Source organism: Oncorhynchus mykiss, chromosome 30 (genome assembly GCF_013265735.2).
Source record: "Oncorhynchus mykiss isolate Arlee chromosome 30, USDA_OmykA_1.1, whole genome shotgun sequence".
In the NCBI taxonomy this organism is placed as follows: domain Eukaryota; kingdom Metazoa; phylum Chordata; class Actinopteri; order Salmoniformes; family Salmonidae; genus Oncorhynchus; species Oncorhynchus mykiss.
The window spans coordinates 27908018-27930920 of NC_050570.1; the positions used below are offsets into that span (position 1 = coordinate 27908018).

Sequence of the window (22903 nt, forward strand, 5' to 3'; positions counted from 1 at the left end):
TCCACTTCATGATTGTGTCCCACTTGTTGTTGATTCTTCACAAAAAAATACAGTTTTATATCTTTATGTTTGAAGCCTGAAATGTGGCAAAAGGTCGCAAAGTTCAAGAGGGCCGAATACTTTCGCAAGGCACTGTAGGTTCAGGAAATTAAAATCGGAGTCATATTTTCCTAATGGAAACACTGGTTGGTACATGCACACATTTTAATACTAAATATAGCCAATAGCCATTGTGTGTGTGTGTGTGTGTGTGTGTGTGTGTGTGTGTGTGTGTGTGTGCGTGTGTGTCAGTTAAGCCTTCGTTTGATCTGTGTGCTGTTCCAGCCTGTTGGTTTCTCTAGAAACAGGTGAAAACACATGTCTGTACTTCTACAAGGGGAAGGAACCACATTATTCAAGCACAAAATCGTCTACTGTCTGCCAAACTATGCAGAACCACACACACACACACACATCCAGGACTACTTCTACCAAACACAGTCAACATTTAACACACAAGGTGGTTGCATACCCAAGCTGAAGGGAAAGAAAGCTTTTCTGACATTTATAGTAGAGTTCGACCGATTAATTGGAATGGCCGAATAATTAGGGCCGATATCCAGTTTTCATAACAAATCGGAAATCGTTATTTGTGGACACCGATTTGGCCGATTTTTAAATGTATTTTTTTACACCTTTATTTAATCTTTGTTTTACTAGGCAAGTCAGTTAAGAACACATTCTTATTTTCAATGACGGCCTAGGAACGGTGGGTTAACTGCCTTGTTCAGGGGCAGAACGACAGATTTTTACCTTGTCAGCTCGGGGATTCAATCTTGCAACCGTACAGTTAACTAGTCCAATGCTCTAACCACCTGATTACATTGCACTCGACGAGGAGCCTGCCTGTTACGCGAATGCAGTAAGCCAAGGTAAGTTGCTAGCTAGTATTAAACTTATCTTATAAAAAACAATCAATCACAATCACTTGTTAACTACACATAGTTGATGAGATTACTAGTTTATCTAGTGTGTCCTGCGTTGCATATAATTGATGCGGTGCGTATTCGTGAAAAAGGACTGCCGTTGCTCCAATGTGTACCTAACCATAAACACCAATGCCTTTCTTAAAATCAATACACCAGTATATATTTTTAAACCTGCATATTTAGCTAAAAGAAATCCAGGTTAGCAGGCAATATTAACCAGGTGAAATTGTGTCACTTCTCTTGCGTTCATTGCACGCAGAGTCAGGGTATATGCAACAGTTTGGGCCGACTAATTTGAAAGAATTTTACGTAATTATGACATAACATTGAAGGTTGTGCAATGTAACAGGATAATTTAGACTTATGGATGCCACCCGTTAAATAAAACACCATACGGTTCCGTATTTCACTGAAAGAATAAACGTCTTGTTTTCGAGATGATAGGTCATTAATATGATCGAATCCGGAAACTAAGGCTCGTATTTCTGTGTGTTATTATGTTATAACTAAGTCTATGATTTGATAGAGCAGTCTGACTGAGCGATGGTAGGCACCAGCAGGCTCGTAAGCATTCATTCAAACAGCACTTTCGTGCATTTTGCCAGCAGCTCATCGCTGTGCTTCAAGCATTGCGCTGTTTATGACTTCAAGCCTATCAACTCCCGAGATGAGGCTGGTATAACCGATGTGAAATGGCTAGCTAGTTAGCTGGGTGCACGCTAATAGCGTTTCAAATGTCACTCGCTCTGAGACTTGGAGTGGTTGTTCTCCTTGCTCTGCATGGGTAACGCTGTTTCGGGGGTGGCTGCTGCCCAGGAAGCTATACTGTTACACTGGCAATACTAAAGTGCCTATAAGAACACCCAGTAGTTAAAGGTTAATGAAATACAAATGGTATAGAGAGAAATAGTCCTATAATATCTACACCCTAAAACTTCTTACCTTGGAATATTGAAGACTCATATGAAAGCTGGTGGTTCCTTTTAACATGTTCTCATGTTCTGAGCAAGGAACTTAAACGTTAGCTTTCTTACATGGCACATATTGCACTTTTACTTTTTTCTCCAACACTCTTTTTGCATTATTTAAACCAAATTGAACAAGTTTCATTATTTATTTGAGGCTAAATTGATTTTATTGATGTATTATATTAAGTTAAAATAAGTGTTCATTCAGTATTGTTGTAATTGTCAATATTGTCGGTATCAGCGTTGAAAAATCATAAATCGGTCTACCTCTAATTTATAGACACAGCAACCAACAGAGGGGCCCTGCTGCTGTACTAGGACACAGTCTGCCTGCCAGGACAGAGGGGACTCTGGGACAGAGGGGACTCTGGGACGGATGGCCAATGGTCAGCTGACTCCCAACCTCCCTCCAAGGAAACGCCTCACTGTTTCTTCCTGATTACCATGGGAACACTGGTGTGTTGCCCAAACTTCAAAACAATAGTAAGGAGTGAACCAGCACACAGTAAAAATTAATGAGTTTTTCAGAAGAGAAGGAAACATGTTCACACCCAGCAACTCCCCCATTAAAACTCTACTGAACAAACAGACACACAGTTTAACTCATAGGTTACATGAATGGGCCCTAACAGAGTCTTTTGCGTTTCAGAGTTGGGTGGCTTTTGTCTATACATTAGTGTTGGGGAGCATTACAGCCCTTCCATTTTCTTAAATCTTTTTTTTATTTTTTATCAGCAGCCACACAAGTTAGTCTACTGTTACTGTAGCCAGCCGCAGTCACAAAAAGATGAAGGTGGCACCCTTACTTGCAGACTTAACATAAATCGGACATTTCCGGTTGGTTCAGCAGCTGCAGCAGAATCGCAGCACAGTCATGCTGCTTTATGTAAAAGAGCTCGGGGAGTCAGGGACAGTGTTTGGGTTAATGGGGGAGCAAAATTGGGGAGTGTCAGCTGAGAGTAGTTCAAATGTTGTTCTGCAGCAAAGAGAGCCTTTGAAACAGTCCCACTTTGTTTACTGTGCTCCACACCAACACCCTCTTTCTCCCCTGATGACGTCACATAGCCAGCTCACTACAGGCCTGTGCTCTCAGCCTCCCTTTTCCTCCTCCCCTTGCCCTTTTCCATTCCCCACCCTCCTGCCCTTTTCCAGTGTTCCACCCTCCCTCCTCGTTCCCTTACCTCTACCATACCGTTCCCTCACCCCTTCACCCCCCCCCCCCCCCGCGCTCTCTCTCCCTCCGTCCCCGCGCTCTCTCTCCCTCCGTCCCCGCGCTCTCTCTCCCTCCGTCCCCGCGCTCCCTCTCCCTCCGTCCCCGCGCTCCCTCTCCCTCCGTCCCCGCGCTCCCTCCCTCCGTCCCCGCGCTCCCTCTCCCTCCGTCCCTCACCCTCTCTCTCACCCTCTCTCTCACCCTCTGTCCCTCCCCACTCTCTCCCTCTTACCCCACTCCCTCCCACACCTCTCTCGCCCCACCTCCCTATTTGCTCCCTCCCTCTCCCTTCCTCGCTACACCACTCCCCCTCCTTGCTCCCTTCCTCTCCCTCACTTCCCCTGCTCATACCCTTACCCTCACCCCATCCCCCTCCCCCTCTCTCTCTCTCTCTCTCCGTCCCCTCGCTCTGCCTCCGTCCCCTCGCTCTCCCTCCGTCCCCTCGCTCTCCCTCCGTCCCCTCGCTCTCCCTCCGTCCCCTCGCTCTCCCTCCGTCCCCTCGCTCTCCCTCCGTCCCCTCGCTCTCCCTCCGTCCCCTCGCTCTCCCTCCGTCCCCTCGCTCTCCCTCCGTCCCCTCGCTCCCCCTCCGTCCCCTCGCTCCCCCTCCGTCCCCTCGCTCCCCCTCCGTCCCCTCGCTCTCCCTCCGTCCCCTCGCTCTCCCTCCGTCCCCTCGCTCTCCCTCCGTCCCCTCGCTCTCCCTCCGTCCCCTCCGTCCCCTCGCTCTCCCTCTCCCTCCGCTCTCCCTCTCCCTCCGTCCCCTCGCTCTCCCTCTCCCTCCGTCCCCTCGCTCTCCCTCTCCTCGCTCTCTCTCCCTCCGTCCCCTCACTCCCTCTCGTCCTCCGTCCCTCCGCTCTCGTCCTCCGTCCCGCCCCCTTACCCCACCTCTCTCCCTCACCCCACCTCGCTCTTTGCTCCCTCCCTCCCCCTCCTTGCTCCCTTCCTCTCCCTCACTTCCCCTGCTCATACCCTTCTCCCCACCACCTCTCCCTTCCCCTCCAACCCGCCCCCCTCTTTCCCTCTCACCCCCTCTGCTACCCTCTTCCCTCTCCTCCTCCTCCGACTCCTTCCCAGTCCCTCTCCCATTCTTTCTCACCCCCTTCCCCCCCGTCTCCCTCTGTCCCGGGCCGGCTGGGCTGCTGACTGCCTGGCTCACAGAAATGAGAAACCCAACATTGTTTGTACTTTTCCACTCAACAACAGAGTGAAGAAAAAATGCAAACCATCCAATTCCTTTCCCTGGCCAAGTCTCTGCCTCGCTCACTTGTGACGTGCAACACCTCCCTCCCTCCCTCTCCCAACTGACCCGATTGCACATGTTCACAAACACTCCATAAACCTGTGAGCTGCTTCCACTTGCTGTCTGGCCTGTCATTATACTGATTTACTACAGTACTGACTCACCCAACACCCCATTTCACATTCAAATCGCAATGCAAACGCATAGTATGACCTTGTGATGGCAAGTAAATGACCAAGCCCGTCAGAGCACTTCGTGATCTTTCCAAGAAGAGGACGTTCTAGAGAGAAGAGGACTCCGAATGGTAAGTATCTACAAGACTAATAATAGTGATTACTCTTGCAGATCAAGCCCTCCAGCCAGAGCTAGTCTAGTAGCTACTGTGTTGAGTGGAGATGAACCAGGCCACACATGCTCCATGTTCATCATTCATAGCGTGCCAGAGGTCCACTGTGAGACCTGCAATTAAAAAGAGCACCCAGCGGGATTATACAAGTATTAGAGCCAGCGACTCCACCTTGTCACTTTAAAAATAGAGCCCTCACTTCCGCTCCCAGGACAACCAGGGATAATCGAACACACACTATGTGTATGTGTTTGCACATACAGAACACTGTTGTAGTACTGAAGCGCTATTCTAGAAATGTGTCTTGACACGTCCAGATTCCAATGCGTTTGGACTGGCCTCCTTTAGGTCCAAATAATCCCATAGTCAATTCAGAGACAACAATGTATTACTCAGATCACACATGCAATGTAGTAAAAGTGAAATGCATTCCCAGTGTTTAAAAAGGGACGTGGATAACCCTGGTGTAACAAGCAGACTGATAGCAGGGTTATCTGTACTAAGGTGTGATTACACACCTGTCGGTTCACTGCCGAGCATGATGATCACAGAGTCACCTTGTTATAATGAGTGTTTAGACTGAACACTTGTGACTGAGGACAGGCTGAACTGAGGACAGGGCACATCCTGGGACATTAAATATAGGGGGAAACAGAAGGAAAGCGGGAGAGGGCGGGAGAGTAGCGTTTTGGCAGGGTGGCATAGTGACAGTTGCTGAAACTAAGCCTTACTCGTCATTGTTCTAAGTGAGAGGCCCAATGGAGAGTTGGCAGCCAACACAGAGGGGGGACAGAGGGGTGAAGGGGCATTCATTAGGAACATGTTTACCCAACGGTCACCTTGCATTTCTACTGAGCCATTACGAGGTGCCAGCTAGCTACTGTAACAGACTGAATAACAGACTGTTAGTTTCATATTACCGTTTAGTCTGGTTTACAATTAGGGTTCTAGTAGCAGTTTGACAACAGAAAATAAAGCACCGCTCATTGTGCTTGCGCCACATTAAAGGAGATTTATGGTTATTCCAGTGTCTCCATTGGCCGCACAGCATTTCGCTACAACCGCAATAACACCTGCTGAATGTGTGACAGCAATAACATTTGATTTGATGTACAGCGATTCGGCCTCCGCAGAGGTCAGGGCATGCGTGCTTTGCAGAGCTGTTGTGAAGGAAGTTGTCAAGGAAGTGAGTTTGTGTTGATACAGGACGTACCACCACTCCCCACCTACCGTCAACTAAATCATGTCAACGCAGAGCTTTACGGAGCCCTCTGCATTGTGACAACATTTGGGAGGCGCACCGCGATGCGGTACGGAGCTTGATTGTGACTCAATTGCAGAGCCTCCGGAGGCCAAATCTCAGTACGGCCGAAGTTCCTCAAAGCTAACGAACACAGTACAGATAACCGTTTTCTGATCAAATGATCATCAAAATTATTTAAAAAATCTAATAAATTAAAAACGGGGACACTTAGGTCTTGAGGAAATATTAAAATGAGACGAAGCCAGAATAGGCTTAGTCATAGTCAAGAAAAGTGACGTGACCAATATTCTCACTGTGCGTATTTCTTGATAATCAAAGGCACTGAGGGGAGGCAAACAAGCACAGCTTCAGTAGTGACCCTTACTGGAATTAACTTTCCAGTAGAGATGAGGACCATGGGTAAGGTCAATAGGATGGTGCACAGGCCCTCCAATGTGATCTGTATACCAGTCGACTAATGGGAGTCAACAAGAAGACGGATCAATGAGGAAACATTAGCCATCCCAGAGGATGACAGAGAGGGAGAGACACGGACAGACAGACAACAGAGAGCAAAAGAGAGAGAGCTCGTGCAGACACATTTACCCACACAACAAGCACCTGGCGCCCTCACGGAGACATTCAGGGGAGAGGACTTCCCGTCTGTGTGCGCCTGTAATCGGAGTCTGTATCTGCAGATGCTCATCAGGGCAACAAGCCCCGAGGAATAAAGAGCAGCCAACCAGTAGAGAGGTCAGGACGAGAGAGAGGGGGGGGGAAGGGGAACACTCAATCCTCTCCTACCCGCACACAGACCAAACTAGACCGGGCACAGCTGGACCAAACATCTAGACCCCCCGCTCCCCCTTTCTGCTCGGATTAAACCATTGGTGCAAATGTCCAAGAGAATAATCAGTCTTAATGGCTGTGTTCCACGTAAGCGTGTGATATAGATGGATAAGCGTGTCGTTTGCTAGGTATGGTATGTAAACGTTGGGTGTGCGCTTGTGACGGGCAGTGTGACGAGGGTACTCACAGCTGCCGCTCCACGACTTGAGCAGAGACTTGATACTGATCTCAAAGAAGAGTGAATCCTGCAGGCTCAGCATGACGCCAGCGAGGGCTGTTACCAAAGACCAGTCTTGTTAACGTTATCCTCCAAAACACAGACCGGAAACTCCAACTTCGCTGGCCCATAAATACACACTTCCTCTCACCCAAAACACACACACCTCTCCTCCTAACAGACAGGAGCCCAGTTCTACCCTCCAGAGGAGCTGGTTATAGGACCCATGGTGAATTTCAGAACAGACACCAGTCAGCTGCTGTTTGCAGAGAGGCCCATGGGGAAGTGTCAGGCGGTAAGCTGGGTTCAGTGGAAAGTACAACCACCCAGAGAGGCACGGAGAGAGGAGAGCGTGAGGATCTTTAGAGCTGCATTTCCATCCAAACGTCCGCTCGCTAGCCAATCCACAGAGTCCCTTACCACGCTCCCAGCACAGACAACACGGAGGTGAATGAATACCATAGGAAAATAAATAAATAAAACAAACAACTTTCCTCCCGATGTTAGAGAGAGGAATGGGAAGTGGAGCAGCACGCAGAAAAATATATATTCTGGTCTCGGCGGAGCACAGCAATATTCTCTCTCCTCTGTGTCGAGTCCAAGCTTGCTACTGCTAGCACTGTCAGCTATTCTCCCCCCGTTGCGCTCTCCCTCTCCATTCGCTTGCGGACAACCCCTCCCCTCCTCAACTAGCTCTTGTTCGCTCACTGATGCTTGCTGACGCACTCTCTCTCCCCCTCTAGAGGGTTAGTTTCAATAGCTGGGTGAGGGGGGGGGGGGTAGAGGTGATGTCATCAAAATGCTGCGAGTGTTCCTTGGCTGTGGTCCAGCGCTGCTGGCCTATCAAAACTACACTTCCTGTTCTCTCCACAGTAGTACTGATGCGTCATCCCCGACTGCAGTATGAGGAAGAAAAAGAGGGCTTGAATAAGCCGAGGGGGTGTGGGGGGTGGGCTGGAGGAAAGAATATGGAGGGGGGCAGAGGACACCAGAGCAGCATAAAAACAAAATTAAAACACTATTCAAACTCCATTCAGCACTTCAACAAAAACAGGAAATTATTTTTTTTAAATACAAAAAATGGTCCACCTATAAAAATGTATTTCACACACACCAACACAGAATAGCCAAGAGTAGCTGCTGGCCATGAGATTCCATATTGGGGCGTTTCACCTTTACACCTGCCTGGGGCACAGAACATGGCACGCTGCAGCCCTCACCCACAGAGCATGGCATGATGGGTAGAAGGATACTTAATCCGTTTAGGTCAACAACAAACTGACACACCCATAGGAGTCATAGGATTACATCATAGTTTTTGTCCAGCAACAGCCATCAAGACACAAAGAAACGCACACACATCGTTGGCGACACACACCCCATTGTGTTTGTGTCTCTTCTTAAACCCTGGCTGCAGACTGAAATAGAGCCACATGACAACGGATTTGTGGTCATACACAGTATTACATTTGGTTCACAAAACACTTCAGCGAGAACAGATATACAAGATGAACACTAACAAAATATCTATTTTTCCTCCGTTTGTAGTGCAACCTCTCTACTTCTCTCTTTCTCAGTCGCTCTCACCATCACATGACTGTCTCTCACAACATAACAAGTTATGCAAAACCAAGCAGGGCTCTGCATTGTAAACAAACTCTCCACAAAGACCTGCATTGTCACACCCTGCCCGCCCTGCAGTATTGTCACTGGGCAGTCAGGAGCCTTATGATGGAGCAGTACTGAATTAGTTTAGCCATTTAAAACAAAGACAGTAGAAAGGAGAGGGAGTAGTGTGTTCATTGCTGTCGGTGATTGATCGTATGTGGCTGTGCCATTCTGAGGCATCGGTCTAAACACCAGCATACTAAGCTCTGCTGCATCTCGGTTTTTCTATCAGAAGCAATATTCCTCAACCGCAATTTGAAGTTGTTAACTAGCGTTAGCGAAATCTTTAACTAGCGTTAACACAATGACTGGAGGTCTATGGTAACTGCTAGCATGCTAATAGATACCGTAGGCTTCGTCATTGCGCTAATACCAGTTAGCATTGGCTCGCGAAACTACCTATAACTTCCTTCATACTGGATGCAGAGACCTAAAAATTGTATCCATGAGTCAAATCAGACTCTGGGAAAGTAGATAAATGGTTTCATTGCCAAAATCCCAAAGTATCCCTTTAATGGATTTCAACACTTGAATTTTGGTGTTGTGGTTTTTGGTTTGTTCATGACATAGTCTAGCTACATAAAATAATGAAAATGCTATTGTGTTCTTTGAGATACATTTTCTTTCGTATTCTAATGTTACCCAAGACCTTCATAAAAACCTTCATTTTTGCAACAGCGTGTATGAAATGTATTTATAAAAATGTTGACATTCAAAAAGCATGTCATTGGCCCAAAGGTGGGGGTCCAACAAGGCTTTTCTAGAGTTAAGTAACGGTAGCTAGTGCTAGTTGGCTGTACCTACACAAAAACTTAAAGTATTTCTCCTTCTCTTTTTTTGCCAATGATGAGCCAACACGTTTTCAGTACTTTCATTCAATGACTGATCAAACCTCGTTTTCTCATGCACTCTCGTCCCTTTGCAGCAGGCATAGTGAGCAATATGCCCAAGTTTGGAACATCGAATCACAATACATAGAGAATCATGATATCGAATCGCAATACATAAGCACCCAAGTATAGTGATAATATCATATTGTGAGGTCCTTGGAAATTCCCAGCCTTAAAAGGATACTTTTGGATTTTGGCAATGTCTACTTCCCCAGAGTCATATGAACTTGTGGATACCATTTTTAGGTCTCTGTGTTCAGTATCAAGGAAGTTAATAGGTAGTTTCGTGAGCCAATGCTAACTAGCATTATTGCACTGAATGGAAGTCTATGGTATCTGCCAGCATGCTCACTTGACAGTGGGGAAGTAGATAAAGGGCCTCATTGGTAAAGTTCAGTAGTATCCCTTTAACACACACACACACACACCCCTCACCTACCCATGGCTCAAATTGTTTATTTAACCTTAATTTAACTAGGCAAGACAGTTTGGAAACAAATTCTTATTTACAATGACGGCCTTCCCAAAACAACGCTGGGCCAATTGTGCACTGCCATTTGAGACTCCCAATCACTCCCAGTTGTGATACAGCCTGGAATCAAACCAGGGTCTGTAATGCCACCTCCTGCACTGAGATGCAGTGCCTTAGACCACTGCGCCACTCAGGAGCCCATATCAGAGATGGCACTGTTTAGAATAAACACTGTTCATATCTTCAGGAACGCAGTACAACAGTATCAGCTCTCTCAGGTTAGATCAAACAGTACTCTTCCAAAACAGAACAGGATATCATCAAAGAGCACTGGGCCCCCAACAAGAATGTCAACAATGGAACTAAGCTATGCATACCTCCACATTTTAGCAATTTGTTTTGATGATATAGGCCCATCTGTACTAGCGCTCAAAGCTCAAATGAAAAAGACCATGGCAGGTCAGGTAGAGGCAGACGTCCAATGGGAGGAGTGACAGTGGCTGGCCATCCTGACTGGCTCCAGACATTACTGGGCAGGGGGAGTTCCTCCTATAAGGCCACAGTGAGGACGGAAGATACATTTCCTGTCCACAGTGTTCTGCACAAAGTAGGGGGGAAAGAACAACAATTGATAGGAGCTGTAATCTACTGCAGAGTTCTGTCATACTATCCAGGTCTGTGCCCAAACAATTCGAGCTTCTTCTTCTAAAAATCCACCTTCCCAGAAACAAGCGTCTCACCGTTGCCGCTTGTTATAGACCCCCTTCAGCCCCCCAGCTGTGCCCTGGACACCATATGTGAATTGATTGCCCCCCATCTATCTTCAGAGTTCGTACTGTTAGGTGACCTAAACTGGGATATTCTTAACATCCCTGCCATCCTACAATCTAAACTAGATGCCCTCAATCTCACACAAATTATCAAGGAATCTACCAGGTACAACCCTAAATCCATAACCACGGGCACCCGCTTAGATATCATCCTGACCAACTTACCCTCTAAATACACCTCCACGGTCTTCAACCAGGATCTCAGCGATCACTGCCTCATTGCCTGTGTCCGTAATGGGCCCGTGGTCAAACCTCATCACTGTCAAACGCTGCCTAAAACATCAGCGAGCAGGCTTTTCTAATCAACCTGGCCCGGGTATCCTTGAAGGATATTGACCTCATCCCATCAGTAGAGGATGCCTGGTTGCTCTTTAAAAGTGCTTTCCTCACCATCTTAAATAAGCATGCCCCATTCAAAAAATGTAGAACTAAGAACAGATATAGCCCTTGGTTCACTCCCAGACATGACTGCCCTTGACCAGCACAAAAACATCCTGTGGCGTACTGCATTAGCGTCAAATATCAACATTTCAGAGAAGTCAGGAACCAATATACACAGTCCGTTAGGAAAGATGAGGCTAGCTTTTTCAAACAGAAATTTGCATCCTGTAGCACTAATTCCAAAAGGTTTTGGGACATTGAAGACCATGAAGAATAAGGGCACCTCCTCCCAGCTGCCCACTGCACTGAGGCTAGGAAACACTCACCACTGATAAATCTACAATAACCGATAATTTCAAGAAGCATTTTTCTACAGATGGCCATGCTTTCCATCTGGCTACCCCTACCCCGGCCAACAGCTCTACACCCCCTGCAACAACTTGCCCAAGCCTCCCCATTTCTCCTTCACCCAAATCCAGATAGCAGATGTTGTGAAAGAGCTGCAAAATCTGGATCCCTACAAATCAGCTGGGCAAGCCAATCTGGACCCTCTATTTCTAAAATCATCTGCCGAAATTGTTGCAACCCCTATTACTAGCCTGTTCAACCTCTCGTATCGTGTGAGATCCCCAAAGATTGGAAAGCTGCCGCGGTCATCCCCCTCTTCAAAGGGTGAGACACTCTAGACCCAAACTGTTATAGACATATATCCATCCTGCACTGCCTTTCTAAAATCTTCAAAAGCGAAGTTAACAAACAGATCACCGACCATTTCGAATCTCATCGTACCTTCTCCACAATGCAATCTGGTTTCCCAGCTGGTCATGGGTGCACCTCAGCCACGCCCAAGGTTCTAAACGATATCATAACCGCCATTGATAAGACAGTACTGTGCAGCAGTCTTCATCAACCTGGCCAAGGCTTTCGACTCTGTCAATCACCGCATTCTTATCGGCAGACTCAATAGCCTTGGTTTCTCAAATGACTGCCTCGCCTGGTTCACCAACTACTTCTCAGATGGAGTTCAGTGTGTCAAATCGGAAGGCCTGTTTGTTGTCCGGACCTCTGGCAGTCTCTATGGGGTGCCACAGGGTCCAATTCTCAGGCCAACTCTTTTCTCTGTATATATCAATGATGTCTCTCTTGCTGCTGGTGATTATCTGATCCACCTCTACGCAGACGACACCATTCTGTATACATCTGGCCCTTCTTTGGACACTTAACTTCGATAGGATAGGGGGCAGCATTCGGAATATTGGATGAAAAGCGTGCCCAAATTAAACTGCCTGCTACTCATCCCCAGAAGATAAGATATGCAAATTATTAGTATTAGATTTGGATAGAAAACACTCTGAAGTTTCTAAAACTGTTTGAATCATGTCTGAGTATAACAGAACTTATTTGGTAGGTGAAACCCCGAGGACAAACCATTAAGATGTTTTTTTGAGGTCACTCTTTTCAAATCGGTTTTCATTGGGAATCCAGATTTCTAAGGGACCTTCTTGCAGTTCCTATCGCTTCCACTGGATGTCAACAGTCTTTAGAAATTGGAGAGGTTTTTCCTTTGTGTAATGAAGAAGAAACACGGTTCAGAACGAGGCTAGAGTGAAAAGGACTCTTTGATAGAGGCGCGTGACCTGAAAGCTAGCTACAGTTTGTTTTCCTCCTGTATTGAACACAGATCATCCAGTCTTCAATTTTGTCAATTATTTATGTTAAAAAAATACCTAAAGTTGTATTACAAAAGTAGTTTGAAATGTTTTGGCGAAGTTCAGGTAACTTTTGAGATATTTTGTAGTCATGTTGCGCACGTTGTAACCGGTGTTTTTCTGGATAAAACTCGCCAAATAAATGGATATATATCGATGGAATTAATCAAACAAAAAATACCATTTGTGATGTTTATGGGACATATTGGAGTGCCAACAAAAGATGCTCGTCAAAGGTAAGGCATGAATTATATCTTTCTTTCTGCGTTTTGTGTCACGCCTGCAGGGTTGAAATATGCTTTTCTGTCTTTGTTTACTGGGTATCCTCAGATAATAGCATTGTTTGCTTTCGCTGAAAAGCCTTTTTGAAATCTGACATGTTGGCTGGATTCACAACAAGTGTAGCTTTAATTTGGTATCTTGCATGTGTGATTTCATGAAAGTTAGATTTTTATAGTAATTTATTTGATTTTGGCACTCTGCATTTTCACTAGCTAGAGTCCCACATATCCCAGAGAGGTTTTAACAAACCTCCAAACGAGCTTCAATGCCAAACAACACTCACATGGCCTCCAACTGCTTTTAGATGCTAGTGAAACTAAATGCATGCTCTTCAACCGATCACTGCCCGCACCTGCCCGCCCGACTAGCATCACTACTCTGGACGGTTCTGACTTAGAATGTGGACAACTACAAATACCTAGGTGTCTGGTTAGACTATAAACTCTCCTTCCAGACTCACATTAAGCATCTCCAATCCAAAATTAAATCTAGAATCGGCTTCCTATTTCGCAACAAAGCATCCTTCAATCCTGCTGCCAAACATATCCTCGTAAAACTGACTATCCTACCGATCCTTGACTTTGGCGATGTCATTTACAAAATAGCCTCCAACACTCTACTCAGAAAATTGGATGTGGTCTATCACAGTGCCATCTGTTTTGTCACCAAAGCCCCATATACTACCCACATATATACCCATATACTACCCACCACTGCGACCTGTATGCGCTCGTTGGGTGGACCTCGCGCTAATATATATATATATATATATTCGTCGCCAAACCCACTGGCTCCAGGTCATATAGAAGTCCTTACTAGGTAAAGCCCCACCTTATCTCAGCTCACTGGTCACCATAGCAACACCCACCCGTAGCATACGCTCCAGCAGGTATATTTCACTGGTCATCCCCAAAGCCAACACTTCTGTTGGCCACCTTTCCTTACAGTTCTCTGCTGCCAATGACTGGAACGAATTGCTTTAGCTGGAGACTTATACCTCCCTCTAACTTTAAGCATCAGCTGTCAGAGCAGCTTTCCGATCACTGTACACAGCCAATCTGTAAATAGCACACCCAACTACCTCATCCCCCATATTGTTATTTATCTTCTTGCTCTTTTGCACCCCCGTATCTCTACTTGCACATCATCTGCACATCTATCACTCCAGTGTTAATGCTAAATTGTAATTATTTTGCCTCTATGGCCTATTTATTGCCTTATACCACCCTACTCTTCTACATTTGCACACACTGCACATAGATTTGATCTATTGTGTTATTGACTGTACGTTTGTTTATTCCATGTGTAACTCTGTTGTTTGTGTCGCATTACTTTGCTTCATCTTGGCCAGGTCGCAGTTGTAAATGAGAACTTGTTCTCAACTGGCCTACCTGGTTAAATAAAGGTAAAATAAAAAAATAAAAAAATTCTGAACAGGTCGACCGTCCTCCTCCTAGTGGCTCACAATGCTATCAACATTACATTTAGCGCCATAACACTACGTCAAGGTGAGAGGCAATGTTGGTTCTAATAGATTTTGTTTCAACTCTGATCCCTAAGCAACTAGCTGAGCATATTCAATAATTGTTTAAGATGTTAATAACATGTCTAACAATGCGCACTAGAAGCTCCCATCCATAACCATTCACTTTCCATCCAGAACCACCACCACCTTCTTCACGCCATTTCACCATATCCTGTCTTCCACCTCACTTGACCCATCTTCCCCAGATTTGACTATCAAATACACAGAGCCGAGTCAGGGGAGAGTTACTTTAAGGTCACCACAGCACAGCACAATGAGTCCCTCCCTACGGATAGAAGCACAGAGCTGCTGTCGGCCAGCCAATTTGGAATTAAGCCTCTTCACAAACACACGTAGCCCCTCACTCTCTGCAATTTCATTCCTCATGTGATGGGTCAGTTATTTGAGAGTCTGAGTGTTCATAAAATGATGTGTCCCCTCTGCTATGAGAGTTTTCCCATTGGAGTTGCAGACCAAGCTCTGTGCTGGCTGGCTCGGTAATACTATTTTACTGTTACTGCCTTTTGGGTTTGCAGGACTGCTCCCTGTACGCAGCCCGATTACAAAACTGGCGCTAGATGTCTGTACCAGCACCATCCTGGAGGTCAGAGACACCAGTTGAGAAAGAGGTACTAGGCTACAACATGTGTATCAAGAGTCAGCCAATAAGCCAATAACCCCATCCCTAACACACACACATCTCCACATTATAAAGTACACCACATACACACAAAAACACCTGCGTTTAGTCACATTCACAAACACACCGGGCACCCTTTAACCAAATACGTATCAAATAATTCCCTGGAATCAGGTTGCAGCACATCCACCACAGGGGTGATGTCATTGTGTGCTTCAATGACCAATAACAGAGAGCACTACCTCAAAAGTCAATGCAGGAAGGGCAGGCCATGGCAGACTAGAGGAGAGACCTAGGACGTGACACTGAATCATATGGGAAGGGTGTGAGGGAGGTCGCAAACTGCAGAAAGAGCCGCTTCAAAAACATTCATTCAAAATGGTTCCTTGATTCTTTAGGCTACGCCATAAACCACAGTAATCATCATCATCACGCACCCCATCCATTACACGACACATTACCACCGTCATCAACTTCAGAGTAGTGTGTTCCTGTCTAATACAGGCAGTGTCCTGGTTGAATATAACCTGGATTCATTCAGGTTTTTCATTCTCAGAGAGAAAATTTGGGAGGGAAATTCATCTAGAGACCACAAACATGTTCCACACAGGAAAGTCCCGGAGAAGGGGGGGGTCAACTTCCAAACCGGGCAAAGTGCTACCCGCTCAACTTCCACCATGTGCGTGGCATGGATACATTTCTGTACAACTCAGCGACTTGTCAAATCTAACCTGAATAGAGGCGCCTCATTGCCCCAGAATAGGAATATCAGTAGTAACAGCGTGGAGTTCAGAGTAACACTCATACCTTCACCCGGCTGCTACAGTAAAAAGCTTTTTGTGTCGTCTCGTAGACTTGTAAGCTCTCTCTCTCAACCTCGGGTCAGAACTGAAGGGAAAACAGCGTGGGACTGTATTTAGGTGTAGCAAGCTGTCAGTGTGGACTAGCTGTAAATCTCTCATAGGGAGAATTGGTTGATTTGTTGATTCAGCCATGTTTCAGGGAGGAGCAAACAGAGATCGAGCGTGTTCTGACAGGCAGGGCTGAGCACAAAGCCACGCTGATCGACTGACGAGTCATCACCCTGCAGACGATGGAAAGAGGCTGGTGAACACACACACAAAACGAGAGGCCTGTTGAGTGCTTACTATAAACAGATAAGTTTGGGTCCTCCATTTTGAAGTGAATAGTAAATTATTTTTTGTGTATTTAATGGTCTTTCAGAAACAAATCAAACCATTTTAGAGGTCATTTCCAAGCCATTAAACTCAGAAGCTACCGTATCATAGAGCATTAAAAATATATTTAAGCCAAAAAAATGTAAATAACAGCAACTCAAGTTCCATTCCAGCATACAATATAACACCGCTCAGTGACTTTGTGATAGAATATTCCACCGTCCTGCTAACTTTCACTGTGCCCTTTCACAGAGTTCTCAGTCTGTCATAGCAGTATGAGCATGCTGCATGTGAAATGTTTATTTATTTAACCTTTAACTAGGCAAGTCAGTTAAGAACAAGTTCTTATTTACAATGACGGCCTACTCCGGCCAAACCCGGACAACGCTGGGCCAATTGTGCGCCGCCCTATGGGACTCCCAATCACGGCCGGATGTGATACAGTCTGGATTCACACAGTGCTTCTTGCACTGAGATGCAGTGCCTTAGACCGTTGCGCCACTTGAGAGCCCAGAATTCTCAATGTCCCAGATCACTCACTACCACAATAATTTTAAACTCTCACACACACAAGACACAAAGCCTTACTTTACCTGGAGGTGCTGATGTGGCAATAACAGCACAAACCCTCGATGACCCTATAGCCTACTGTGTTTCATGTGATGGCGTCTCATAGGTATCACATTAGAAAGTTGTTGCAGCTGATGACAATATTGGTTTACCATGTACTAGGCCAAGATCAAACTAAAGATTCAGCCAGTTGATTGACTGTTGACTCTGCTCAACAGCACAACGCCTCAAATGCATACGACAGAGTTAAACATGAATGCAAAACTCTGTAGATCTTGATAAGGTGAGTCAGTCATTCATTGTAAGAGAAAGCTTCCTAGTCTGTCAGTACCTTTGATGCGGTTGGTCCGGTTGGAGCGGACGGGCCTGGTGGTGGAGGTACTCACCAGACCCTCCTGGTCCTCCTCGATGGTCTGGCCCATGGCCAGCAGGCCCAAGCGCTTCATCCTCAGCAGACGGGGGCCTGTCTCCCGGGGCAACCCTCCCCCAGACTCCAACGCCCCCCCGTCCCACGATATGGCGGCCGGGACCAGGCTCCTTAGGAACTCCATGTATGTCTGTATTCACGCTAACTCACTCAGTCCAGCATCCAGTCCAAATCCACAGTCAGTCACTCTGCACCATCTTCCCCCACAAAACTACCTGGCTGTTTACCACTAACAGCCAGGGTTACAGCCACTAGGTCTGTCTGCTGCTTAGCGCTGTACAGTCAGTGATATCGTAGACTACGATAGTCAACAACAGACAGCCCATTAGAAGAATGAAGAGACACTATCTGGCCTATTGAAACTCAGTCTGTTGTATCCCCCTACAGCGAAGAGTCGGAATGGGAGAAACTTCCTGCGCAGCCAGAAACAGTACCTGTCTGCTCAGAGGGAGAAGGCAAACAGACATCACACTCCAGCAGTGATGTAATCAGGAGTGGGTGGAGCCAGGCCAGGTCAGTTGCCAGGCCCTATCAGGGGCAGGACCAGAACATGTTCCACAGGAGATAACGCACGCCTGGGCCCACAGCCAATCAAAACAGAGACAACACCCTGGCCTACCTCTCTTAGAAGAGTGAGCGAGAAGGAAGAGAGACCAGTCTTGGTGGGGAATTAGTGAGAAGTGGAAGGGGTGTGTAAAAAACAGAAGCGGCAGATCAGAGAGACTGGATGTTCTGGCGCTCACCTCTCTTAGAAGGCTTTTATTTACAATATTAAACAGGTGCAGGACGATAAACTTAGTATAGAAAATAAAAACAGGATGTTGACAAAGAATAAATCTAAGATATTCTAGGTATAAACTGTTCCGGCAACAACTCTTTACCTATTACAAAACTCAGGTATGGCTCTACTCTAGCCAACCTGTTACCTGCCCAGCCTGCTCTCCCCCAGGCAAAGGCCAACTGACCACCTAAAGTACTCCTTCCAGGAACTCCCTTCAGTTAGGAACATTCCATCATTATAGCCCCGAAACACATTTTACCATAAATGCGTAATTTCCTATGGACATATAACACCATAAAAGCAACAGTTTTACATAAGCCCAGACTTAATTAACTTGTGCCATAACTATTTATTTAAGTCACACAATACACATTCATTAAGTAATTTCCCCCTGGGATAATTCATCACTTTAGTTGTTCCCATAAACCAATAAAATGTTCCTCTGACTCGTAGACTAATTTGCGTAATGCACACCGGCACTTCAACAAGAAACAGCGCGGCGCTTCAAGACAAACAATTTAGGTTGATATGATTATTCTCTACCAACACGTCTATCGTTACCGTAATAATATATTTCACATTGCTAGAGCATGTACGTTTAAATGGGCGGCTTTATATACGGTAGAAACATGGTTAACAAGTTACATTGTTTTAATAACTGGCGTACACAAACACTCGACTTTGGCGCCTTACGTCACCGTATTGTTGGCAAACGGAATGCGCAACTCTAACCAACATTCTCTTTTGTTTCAGGATTCTTGGCTATATATTGAGATACAATAAAGAATCTCTCTCCAACCAATCATTTTTTCAGTGTCATTGTTTATGAGCCACGGACATGCGTTCCATGACAGGATGACTCTACCCTCCGGCCTGTCTGTGTATACTGATAATCCTTATCGCCCAGTGAACTGTCATATGGTACTAAACATACACTTGGCTAAACTTGGGCGGTATACCGTATGCCGGGGTATTTGTAAATAGCCACGGGATGGTTTTTCAATCATGTCAAAACTGTTTTTAAGTTCATCAATAAATTGTAATGTTTGTAGCTACTGTAAGTAAATACCTGCAAGCGACTTGTGCAATACGTTAAGAGAAATATAGCGTTCTTCATTTCACCCGTCACATTATGAAGCTTACTGTAGTTCCCCAGAATTTTTGAGCCAGTCGTGTTAGTTTGTAAATAGCACAACGGGAAAAAGCAGGAGCAGGTGAGTCCAGCTGTGTATTGACAGGGGTTGCGTTTTACATTGAAAGTCAACCGTGTTGTTTTGTTTCAAGAGTGATCAGGGACGTGCAACTATAGTTTTCATTCACAGAAAATACATTAGTGCAACACATTCGGCAGAAAATAGCTTAATTGTCAGACGACAACAGAAGTGCAACACGATTTGGCTGTCAGCCACACAAGTAAATGAGCTTACAATGAATGTAAAAGTATTTGGCCATCATATTTCTGTTTATCATAGAATGATTGTAACCAGCTATCTTTCATAATGTTTTGCTTAAAGTTCATCTTGCATTTTACCTGAGAAAAGTAGGCTGGCTACAAAGAGAGAAGTACCAGAGAAAAGTAGACTGGCTACAAAGAGAGAAGTACCAGAGAAAAGTAGACTGGCTACAAAGAGAGAAGTACCAGAGAAAAGTAGACTGGCTACAAAGAGAGAAGTACCAGAGAAAAGTAGGCTGGCTACAAAGAGAGAAGTACCAGAGAAAAGTAGGCTGGCTACAAAGAGAGAAGTACCAGAGAAAAGTAGGCTGGCTACAAAGAGAGAAGTACCAGAGAAAAGTAGACTGGCTACAAAGAGAGAAGTACCAGAGAAAAGTAGACTGGCTACAACGAGAGAAGTACCAGAGAAAAGTAGACTGGCTACAACGAGAGAAGTACCAGAGAAAAGTAGACTGGCTACAACGAGAGAAGTACCAGAGAAAAGTAGACTGGCTACAACGAGAGAAGTACCAGAGAAAAGTAGGCTGGCTACAAAGAGAGAAGTACCAGAGAAAAGTAGACTGGCTACAAAGAGAGAAGTACCAGAGAAAAGTAGACTGGCTACAAAGAGAGAAGTACCAGAGAAAAGTAGACTGGCTACAAAGAGAGAAGTACCAGAGAAAAGTAGACTGGCTACAAAGAGAGAAGTACCAGAGAAAAGTAGACTGGCTACAAAGAGAGAAGTACCAGAGAAAAGTAGACTGGCTACAAAGAGAAAAGTAGGCTGGCTACAAAGAGAGAAGTACCAGAGAAAAGTAGACTGGCTACAAAGAGAGAAGTACCAGAGAAAAGTAGACTGGCTACAACGAGAGAAGTACCAGAGAAAAGTAGACTGGCTACAACGAGAGATGTACCAGAGAAAAGTAGACTGGCTACAACGAGAGAAGTACCAGAGAAAAGTAGGCTGGCTACAAAGAGAGAAGTACCAGAGAAAAGTAGGCTGGCTACAAAGAGAGAAGTACCAGAGAAAAGTAGGCTGGCTACAAAGAGAGAAGTACCAGAGAAAAGTAGGCTGGCTACAAAGAGAGAAGTACCAGAGAAAAGTAGGCTGGCTACAAAGAGAGAAGTACCAGAGAAAAGTAGGCTGGCTACAAAGAGAGAAGTACCAGAGAAAAGTAGGCTGGCTACAAAGAGAGAAGTACCAGAGAAAAGTAGACTGGCTACAACGAGAGAAGTACCAGAGAAAAGTAGGCTGGCTACAAAGAGAGAAGTACCAGAGAAAAGTAGACTGGCTACAACGAGAGAAGTACCAGAGAAAAGTAGGCTGGCTACAAAGAGAGAAGTACCAGAGAAAAGTAGGCTGGCTACAAAGAGAGAAGTACCAGAGAAAAGTAGGCTGGCTACAAAGAGAGAAGTACCAGAGAAAAGTAGACTGGCTACAAAGAGAGAAGTACCAGAGAAAAGTAGGCTGGCTACAAAGAGAGAAGTACCAGAGAAAAGTAGGCTGGCTACAAAGAGAGAAGTACCAGAGAAAAGTAGGCTGGCTACAAAGAGAGAAGTACCAGAGAAAAGTAGACTGGCTACAAAGAGAGAAGTACCAGAGAAAAGTAGGCTGGCTACAAAGAGAGAAGTACCAGAGAAAAGTAGGCTGGCTACAAAGAGAGAAGTACCAGAGAAAAGTAGGCTGGCTACAAAGAGAGAAGTACCAGAGAAAAGTAGGCTGGCTACAAAGAGAGAAGTACCAGAGAAAAGTAGGCTGGCTACAAAGAGAGAAGTACCAGAGAAAAGTAGACTGGCTACAAAGAGAGAAGTACCAGAGAAAAGTAGGCTGGCTACAAAGAGAGAAGTACCAGAGAAAAGTAGGCTGGCTACAAAGAGAGAAGTACCAGAGAAAAGTAGGCTGGCTACAAAGAGAGAAGTACCAGAGAAAAGTAGGCTGGCTACAAAGAGAGAAGTACCAGAGAAAAGTAGGCTGGCTACAAAGAGAGAAGTACCAGAGAAAAGTAGGCTGGCTACAAAGAGAGAAGTACCAGAGAAAAGTAGCTACAGTCAGAGCTGTCTTTTGATAGAATGCCTTTGTGAATTCTCAGAGTGGAGAAGCGCAACTGAATATAACATTGTTTAATGCTGCAGAAATAACACTAAGAAGCAGTTTAGATAATTCTGAGTTTTATATTTTTTTCCTGTGTGAAAAACAAAGAATTCTGCGTTAGGGCGAACCCTGAGTTTAACTTGCTAGTTATCGAAGTGGCTGATTTAGTAAGGTCACGGGGCATTATATTGTGTTAGCTTTCTGCCATGTTTGAGATGTCAAAGCCCCTCGAATGAGTTATCTGTACAGCTGCCACTTCAGCTTGATTTCCTTGTGTTTTTCTCCGCTCTATTCTGGGCCCTTCTGCTCCTCCCCTGTCTACTCTGAGCATAGTAGGCTTTCCCGTTGCCCTAGCGACTCTCAAATTCCACAGAGACACAGTACTATTCGGTCTTCAGACAAGCATGTGTCAAAACATTGTTCATTTGCTCGTCAACTTTAAAATATATGTTTTAATTATTTATACAAGTTTTTCCTCATTGAGATAAAATATATTTTAAGAGAGACCTGGTCCTAACTGTATGTATAATTTTATAAGCCGGATTGCCTGACTTTGCAATTAATTTATTTTCGTTTGTGCTCGTTAGCATATTTAGCTAGGAGCCTAAATGCAAATTAGCTAATGTGCTAATGTTGTTAGCATTCATTTTGGGATGATTATTATTATATTTTTTTGGGGGGGGCCTTGTGTACTGAACCGTAAATCCCAGTCAGAGAGGACGATGTGAGGCTATGCAAATCTGGATACTGCCCAACCCTACACTTAACACTTTCCAATCCCATCGTCTCGCACACGCTTTAATAAGCGTTAGCTAGCGCTAGTTGGTTGTACCTGCAAAAACTCCAGTATTTTACCTCCTAAGCTTATTCTCCATCCATCTCCATCTTTAAAATAGTGAGTCAATGTCATCAGCACTTATTTTCATGACTGATTAACCTGTTGGATCTCTAGGGGCGCTATTTCATTTTTGGATAAAAAACGTTCCCG

At 45.2% G+C, this 22903-nt stretch overlaps 1 protein-coding gene across 21 annotated transcripts in view; it reads right to left on the reverse strand.

Annotated features, from left to right (window-relative positions):
- LOC110521657 (protein furry homolog-like) overlaps positions 1-22903 on the reverse strand; it is a 90975-nt gene that overhangs the window by 50884 nt on the left and 17188 nt on the right. For 10 of the 21 annotated variants that reach the window (XM_021599370.2, XM_021599363.2, XM_021599367.2 and 7 more), the window contains exon 1: positions 17515-18089. The exons of 3 other annotated variants lie outside the window; for them this stretch is intronic. In XM_021599370.2, the coding sequence (XP_021455045.2) occupies positions 17515-17734 (220 nt within the window). In that variant the 5' untranslated portion in view covers positions 17735-18089. Of the gene's footprint in view, positions 1-7008; positions 7681-17514; positions 18090-22903 lie in introns of those variants that run through there. 8 more of the 21 variants (XM_021599374.2, XM_021599376.2, XM_021599372.2 and 5 more) reach the window with 4 other exon arrangements.